Source organism: Oncorhynchus masou, chromosome 6 (assembly GCF_036934945.1).
Source record: "Oncorhynchus masou masou isolate Uvic2021 chromosome 6, UVic_Omas_1.1, whole genome shotgun sequence".
Classification (NCBI taxonomy): Eukaryota; Metazoa; Chordata; class Actinopteri; order Salmoniformes; family Salmonidae; genus Oncorhynchus; species Oncorhynchus masou.
In genome coordinates, this window is record NC_088217.1 from 60,690,076 (window position 1) to 60,698,594 (window position 8,519).

At 42.8% G+C, this 8,519-nt stretch overlaps 1 protein-coding gene across 1 annotated transcript; it reads left to right on the forward strand.

Moving 5' to 3' along the window:
• Window positions 1–262: 262 nt before the first annotated feature.
• LOC135542369 (transcriptional regulator Myc-2-like) lies at window positions 263–4,405 on the forward strand. Its single transcript, XM_064969294.1, has 3 exons — window positions 263–568; window positions 2,017–2,589; window positions 3,011–4,405. The coding sequence occupies exons 2-3, from the start codon at window positions 2,028–2,030 to the stop codon at window positions 3,595–3,597; spliced, it is 1,149 nt and encodes a 382-aa protein (XP_064825366.1). The 5' UTR covers window positions 263–568; window positions 2,017–2,027; the 3' UTR covers window positions 3,598–4,405.
• Window positions 4,406–8,519: the final 4,114 nt, after the last annotated feature.

An 8,519-nucleotide genomic window follows, 5' to 3' on the forward strand; every position in this document is an offset into this window, starting at 1 on the left:
GGTCAGTGTTATTTGCTATCCTTGAGACGTCCTTAACCGAAACCAGTTTCCATTTCAAATTCAAATGGGTACGGACGTCCCAAGGATTCTGGACAGCACGGACGGTGTAAATTTGTAACCACCACGCCTCCATTTTCTAGGAATTCCATAATGCGCATGGAGAGCAGATCCATCCGCGTCTCCAGACAATATAGATCCTTCCTTAAACAAGTTTAGCCGTGTGTGTGTGTTTAATCACCGTATTTTATGCGCAGATCCACACGGATTTATACACAATAAACATTATTACAGCAGTGGAATATTTGTTTGTTGTAGTGTCCCATATAGATTTGTACGTTTTGGCGCGTTTTTGTGCTGTGGAGGGATACTGCTGCGCCGTGGTGGTATATACTGAAATGGGTCTCGCCGCCACACCTACGGATCTTGTATACTATGGTAGATAACGGAGTGCCAGCAAATGTGCAGTACGTTTACAGACGGCAGAATAATTACAGTAGTTTATCTCGTTGGAATTTATCAAAACACGAAAACGTCTTCTTCCCTTTCTCATACCCCTGAAATAATAAAGGTAAGAGTTGACATTTACGGTGTCACAGATTATTTCACGTGGCTTTTTTTTCACGTGGTTTTTGCCGGTAGCTGATTTTTTTTTTTGTAGTTTAAGTTGCCTAGCTAGCTATTAGTTACCTGACTTTGATATATTTATTTGAAAGGACATGACGGCATACATAAAAGGATAATTCATTCGAATGGTTTTCGCTTCAATCATGTTTTCTTTGTTGATGATTTGTATAAGAATATGTACTTCTAACGTTAAACCGTGACAATTGTTGGCACTAACGTGTAAATGTGCATCGGTCGATGCAAACGATTTTGTATTCACAATCAAATTAAATGTCCATGTGTAACGTCAGCATAACTCCTACATAGCCCTTCTCTGTTCTGCTAACCTAATGTTTGCTTATGGTAACTGCACCTCTTTTGCCCTTTAAAATGTCTTCTGGTATTTAATTAAATGCTCATTTTAACCGGCAGTGCAGTTACAGCCTTTTCAACATGTTCCCCGAATAGGCCATCATTGTAAATAATAATTAGGTCTTAACTGACTTGCCTAGTTAAATAAAGGCTCAAATAGAGGCATTTATGTGCGTATATTGCTGGAATGGGAGAGCTGTAGAAGTTGATTTTTAAACTGCAGTGGAACCAATGTGTGTGTAAAATAATATTTAACTACTGAAGGACTGTGTGAATGACTACTCAAGACTAGAGATGGCAAGGTTTCGCAATAGCCAGTGGATGATCTTTATCTGGAGGCATCTCGGTCTTTGAATTGTTACCTAGTTGATCTTTACCATAGCCAAGTCCACGGAGTTGAGCACATACGTTTTTGAAATGTACCTCCGTCTCTGTTCGAGTCGCTATGCGTCAATACTTCAAATTGTACTCTCTTAAACGTGCCCAGTGTTTGCTGAAATCCATACATTGTAATAAAACGTAAATGAAATACCACCACCGACTATTTCCTCATTGTTGCTCTAATATGGCAACTCGGCGCGAAGGCGCATGTGCTAATTGCATCTCAACAAGGAAAGTTGGTGGTATTTGATTGTTCGTTTAATTTCTTAAAATACAATAGAGGAATCACAGGACAAACATAGATACACTAAGGGATTAAGTATTTCCACCTTTGAAGTATCGACGCAAAACGACTTGAGGGAGTCGAAGTTAATAACAAATAGTCTGCACTTAACTCCATGGGGGAGTTGAGGGACTTGGCTAGCATTATCTAGGCAAATTGTTTCTTTTAAGAGAAAAACGCGCATTTGGCTACGTTGTGCTCCTGTTTAAATGATGTCATGGGGTTAAAAGCCTGTTGATGGCCACCCAGATGGGGGGGGTGGTGAAGGATGTAAACATGAATAAAAGGTTGTGCTTGCAGTCAAAGTACTAAAAGCATCACTAAGTCGACTTATATCACAGGTGCATACTCAACAGGCTTTTTTTCCCTCTTCCCAGATTCTGCCAGAATGCTGCAGAGTTTCTCCCAGTCACTAGACTGGTTCTACTCAGAGCCTCTCTTGTTTGATGATGAATTCTGCCAGAGCTTGATGAAGGACCTACAGTCGCTCCCCACGCCACCCCAGTCCCCTCCATTGAAGACTGGACTCCATGCCAAACCACTTTCCAAGGAGGACCAGTTGAGCTACGTCTCTGACATACTCCTGGAGGATCAGGACCCGCAACTAAATTGGAATTGTGACTTTTTGTACGATGGCGGCGCAACAGAGACAAAGGACCAACAGCCAGATGAGTCCGACGACTGTTTATGGCATTGCCTCGGTGATAAGTCTATGGAGAAGCTATCATCTGTGCTCTCCAGCAGCCCGCTGCTCTCGGACATAGACACAAGCATTTTTGAGGAAATTGCCGGCTCCACACTAGACTGCCACAGTGCGGCGCTCGCATGCCAAGCTTTGGAGAATGAGGATTTACTATTGGACAGTCAGGAGCAAGGCAGCGAGTCGACTTCAGACTACGGCTCAGCAGGAGGTGAATTCTCAACGTATTCGAGCAGTGCCAGTGATTCTGGTGAGTTGGTCCACGTTCTTGGTCACTGTGCTTGTAAATGAAAAGGTTATACCGTGCATTTATTGACTTTTGTTATTTGCTTAAATGTGAAGAGGAACTGTTAGAAAATTACTTTGGTACAGTAATGAGTTGAACTCGCATGCTTTTAAATGCCATAATTTAATAATAAGGGAAGTGAATTTAGGGCCAAGTTTTTTTGTGTTTTTTTTTTCCTCAAGCATTTCTGCAAAAATGAAGAACATTAATTATCTGCTGTGCAAGCTTGCAGTTCACTATAATTAACCCAAAAGGAAAGTTGGCTGCATTGCCCAGAAAATTGCAGTTAAAAATGTTAGTCGAAAGCCAAGGCATCTGAAATGCAGTTTTTCAAATGTTATCGGAATTGACTGCTAACCCAATCCCTTGTGGTTCTCCTCTACAGAGGAGGAGATAGACGTGGTGACAGTGAAGAGGACCACCAGCCCCTCCTCCCTCTCCCAGTCGGTAGAAGAGAGCCGGCGGCGGCAGCGCGCCCTAAAGCGGCAACACCTGGAGATCCAGCTGCAGCACAACTACGCCGCCCCCTGCCCTGCATCGCCCCTCCACTCCGAGCCCTCGTCCACTTCCTACCACAAGCGTACCCGGTCCTCCGACTCCCACAGACACCACCATCGCAGCTCGTCGGGCCGCTCGTCGCGACACAACCTCAGCAGTCATCAACACCAGTCTAGCTCTAGGCAGTCGACTGATGTGGAGGATGAGGAGGAGAGGAGGCATACCCACAACGTGATGGAGAGGCAACGGCGCAACGAGCTGAAGAACTGTTTCCTGCGGCTCAGGGACAACGTGCCTGAGCTGTCCAACAACGACAAGGCCTCCAAGGTGGTCATCCTGAAGAGGGCTTGCGACAGCATCCGTGGCCTGGAGCTGGCGGGCCAGAGACTGAATGACAAGCGAGACAAGCTCCGAGAGAGGCAGGAGCAGCTCAAAGTTAAACTGGAGCAGCTCAGGACGCAATGGTGTGACTGACGAGATGAGGCGCAAAACTAAAGCATTTAGAGATAGATGATTTTAAAAATACTGGTCTTGACTTGATGCTGCGCACACTCAATGCATGGTCTTATCCATCCACTGTGGTGACTGTTTAAGAATTGAAAGTTGCTGAGAGACGGTTAACCCCATATCAGTAAAATAAATAAAGTTTGGTTTGGAACAACAGGTCCATGTTCAGCCTAGTACAATAATGTTAGTCATGTTAGTGAAAAATGGACCTTGTGTATATACAGTCTCTTCCACATTCCCCATATGTTATGAAATTCCCACTGGGTAGAAATGTCTATTCCATGTTGGTGCAGCATTGAAATGACATGGAAACAACGTTGATTCATCCAGTGGTTTGGTTCTTTTGCTGTTTTTTGTTTTGATTTTTTTGGGCTGGATCCAAAGTTTAAAAAATTAAGGGGTTGAATGTAATGTATGCCAATTATTGCCATTAATTACTAAAACTGTTAATTACTACTTCCATTTACTCACGTGAACTTTAAAGTCCTGACCTGTTAAGAATGTGGTGTTATTGTGGAACAATGCCTCACGCCTTAACTCATTCTGTTATGTTTTATTAAAAGCATGACTTACTGTACTCTACCTCAAACAGGTCTGAAACCTGAGAATTTGTTTGCTCTCTTGGAAGCAACTATATATAGATTTAGTTGTATATATTTTGGTTTTATTGTATCATAAATTATTTTAGTATTTTTTTTGGGGGGTGGGGGGGTTCATTTGCAAGTTAAGGTTCTGTTTATCAGCAGCACTTTGTTTTTTTATAATGTAATAAAGAATGGACAAAAGTCAATGTTTACTGGAGTTATTATACAGAATGTGAAATACACCTGTACAACTTGTTTACCTCACAGGATGCAAGGTACATCCAAGAAGACCGCTATCGCACAATCGGTGTGCGGTACATGTATAAGTGTTTGGGTCAAGGTGACAGTTTGAAGATTGTGCAGTACCTGATTTGGAATGGCACCATAAACTATTTTCAAAGTCTTGTCAAAAGATGAAGGGGATTATCTCAAGATGGGGTGTGTCTCAACCCAAGCAGGAATTTGCCTATTGTGCAAAGATTGAAAGACACTTGACCTTTCTCTCTTGCATGAATACACCCAACCACCTGCCTGAGATTCATATGACCCCAGTTCTTCACTTTGACCGTTACCATCCCAATACTTTCAGAAAGAAAACCAACAACCCAAATTGTGTCCATACAATCACGTTCATTACTGTAACCCCAAACCGTTTAGTTTATCTAGCTCGGGTTCTCATGGTACACAACGTTACGTAACTCAGAGAGCACTGTAGTGAATGCCTCAGTGACATGGATTGCCCACATCAGCACACAAACTCCTCTGAACTATTACCAACAACAAGTCTGCAGGGCAGGCTTGCTCTTTAATATCTGGTCAAGAGTTCCCCTACTGGCAGATGTTGACGCTCTTCCTGCCTGGCTGTCATAAGCACCCTTGTCAGCTATCGAATGACCTGGGGGTAGTCTATGATGTCATGACATCCACTCCTGGGGCGTGTTTAACGGTACACAAAAGAAAATGTTTTGCAACAAAAATGTGTCTTATTAGACAAGTCCAGGTTGTTCCTCCCTGTTTCAGTCAGTTTTTGTCCATTTGGTGCTTAATGAACATGACCCTGGCTACCATGAGTCAGGCAGAGCTAGCTGAAGGCTGATGTGTCCCTGGACGGTCACTCACTGCCAGAGGTCATATGAGGTAGGCTTGCATGGTTGTGGTTACTTTTTTTGGTATGAGTAGCGTCTCGGCGATAAATCATGCGAAAGGTCATTGTTGGGTTACATTACTAACAGAAAGTAAATTATAAAATAACAGAGGCCAACATGTCTTTAGAAGTGCTTGTTTAACTATCACACCCAGGTGAATCAATGGAATTCCCAATAACAGCCTCATTCGTCAAGCTTTTACTGAGCACAAAGGGCATGCTAATGTAGCTTTTGCCTCTGCCATCATCATCACAAGATTGCTTTGAAAAGACCAGTGAGTCTGAATGGTCGTGCAACTTCTGGCACTTTTTCACCCTCTCTTTCATCCTTTGTGTTCCAAGTCATTGGCCCATGGATCTTATCAAGTGGTGTGGAGAGGAAAGACTCCACAGAGTCTGCATCCCTAAGTAGGATGCCTTTCTAAAAGTGTACTTCTGAAAATGTGGTTAATTGTGGATGTGGGCATTGTGGTGTGGGGGTCGAGATAGATGGATAGCATGGGACGTGATGTTCTTTAAGATGCTAATGCTTCATTGGTTCCAGGACTTGCTCCCGTGTGACTGCAGACATAGAGGTGGTAAGGAGGAGGAGGACACAGTACAAGGTCTTAGTGCACAACCATTCAGGAGCGTTCAAGCCCTCTTATTAGGTGTCACTTGTCAAACATTTGTCTTGTGCAGAATTAAAGTCAGTGTGAATCTGAGGCAGTAAAAAACAAGTGCTCAGTGAAAAGCAGTGACTTATCAAGAATCTCTTTACTGTTGACATATCCCAAGCTGGAGTTTAGTTTTGCAACTCACGCAGGGTATTAAACCAAGTATCCATAGTAAAACCCTTTAAAACAAGCCTCCCGTCCCCAAACTGTTAGCACCCTAAGAGAGATCAAGTGTTTCTTTGTAGAGGTAACATCTGGGAGAGAGTATGAAATGCATATAAACCTGTCTGCCTGTACCCCTGGGGCTCTCTTCCTCTTTATCTCTCTTTCCCACTCATTCTCACACTGTTCACATATGTGACGAAGTGGATAGGTACAGAAATCATGGAAACGCTAAATCAGAGAATTATTGTGTGTGTGTGTGTTTACACTTTGAATGTCCCACTTTGAATGTCACATAGTCAAGCAAAAACCAGTTACCCACATTCTGTATTCTTTGTCACTGAATGAATGGTAGGCCTAGATCAAGTCTCTATGGTGCATCCAGGAAATATGACAGGTTGCTTTATTCAATTAATCTGTAGATCTGAACAAGTCAAGATCTGGAGGCAGTGAAAGAAGGCTAAGAGGAGTTTCACTGAGCACAATGATTCAAATCTATTGTCTATACATTTCATTGTTAAAATAAGTAGAATAGAATTAGAATATTTTTTGTAAGGCAAAAAAAGGACTCATATTTTCTTTGCACAAATGTGATAATTCAAGTTGGGACAGAGCCATTTGTTCACATTAAATTACAATGTGAATGATTCAACTTTTTTCGGGAGTGTAAAATGTGTTACGCCTAGTCATTGTGATTGATTAGTCCGCTGGAGCATGCCCTCTGTGGTTTAGAGATAGAAATATCATCTTTATATATATACCATTATGGCAGCGCCATTGAGGCAATCTGCATTTTGAAGTAAATCCATTTTCTTCTTATACTCCTTCTATGAGGTCGCAGTCAAACTGAACGGGTGCATACTTCCAACTAGTGTTTGCTCATAAGTATAATTAATTGGCTGATCCCTCCTGATGACCTGGATGGAATCATGTGATCCTTCCTAATTTATAGGAAGTCCTACCCAGTTGACTATTTTGAAATGGTGGAAGCCCTCAATGTCATTGTCCATGCCAAAACTGGTTTTATCCATCTAGAGTCCCTTGGGTGGCATGTAGCCTGGCGGGTAGGAGTGTTGGGCCAGTAATAAAGATTGCTGGATCGAATCCTGACCTGACAAGGTGAAAATTGGTCTGTCTTCCCCTGAGTAAGGCGCCCGGGGAACAGTTAACCCACTGTTCCCCGGGCGCCGATGACGTGAATGTGGATTAACGTAGCCCCCCTCATCTCTCTGATTCAGAGGGCTAAATAGGGGAAATACATTTCAGTTGAATGCTTTCAGTTGTACAACTTACTAGGTATCCCCCTTTTCTCAATCTAACTCTATGGGTTACGCCTGGCTTTGACTGGAGGCTGCAGAGGAGGGAAAGGATTAGCTACCAAGCAAGCCGCAGAGGCCGTATGCCCTGTTGCCTCACTGATTAGAATACAAACAGTGGCGACCCGTCATTCAGGGCAGGTGGGGCTGTACATTTTTAGGTAAAAATAAAATAATATATACAGTGGGGCAAAAAAGTATTTAGTCAGCCACCAATTGTGCAAGTTCTCCCATAGTTGAAATGTACCTATGACGAAAATTACAGGCCTCTCTCATCATTTAAGTGGAAGAACTTGCACTTTTTTGCCCCACTGTATATATTTTGGGGGGTGCTTGCCCCAAAATACTTTTTTTGCCCAACTGTATATATTTTGGGCGGTGCTTGCATTTTTCTTGTTATTTTTGAATTAATATGTGTCACAGATCAGTTTGCAAACAATGGAAAAAAACATCTACCATACAGTTGAAGTCGGAAGTCTACATACACCTTAGCCAAATACACTGCTCAAAAAAATAAAGGGAACATTAAAATAACACATCCTAGATCTGAATGAATGAAATATTTTTATCAAATACATTTTTCTTTACATAGTTGAATGTGCTGACAACAAAATCACATAAAAAGTATCAATGGAAATCAAACGTATCAACCCACGGAAGTCACACTCAAAATTAAAGTGGAAAACCACACGACAGGCTCATCCAACTTTGAAGTAATGTCCTTAAAACAAGTCAAAATGAGGCTCAGTAGTGTGTGTGGCCTCCACGTGTCTGTATGACTTCCCTACAATGCCTGGGCATGCTCCTGATGAGGTGGCGGATGGTCTCCTTAGGTATCTCCTCCCAGACCTGGACTAAAGCATCCGCCAACTCCTGGACAGTCTGTGGTGCAACGTGGCGTTGGTGGATGGAGCGAGACATGATGTCCCAGATGTGCTCAATTGGATTCAGGTCTGGGGAACGGGCGGGCCAGTCCATAGCATCAATGCCTCCCTCTTGCAGGAACTATTGACACACTCCAGCCACA

Bases quoted from the DNA above. Each gene is read 5' to 3' on its own strand.
- LOC135542369 (XM_064969294.1), top strand. From the start codon at position 2,028: ATGCTGCAGAGTTTCTCCCAGTCACTAGACTGGTTCTACTCAGAGCCT. The intron at 2,590-3,010 runs GTGAGTTGGTCC...TCTCCTCTACAG, and splicing joins GAGCAGTGCCAGTGATTCTG to AGGAGGAGATAGACGTGGTG.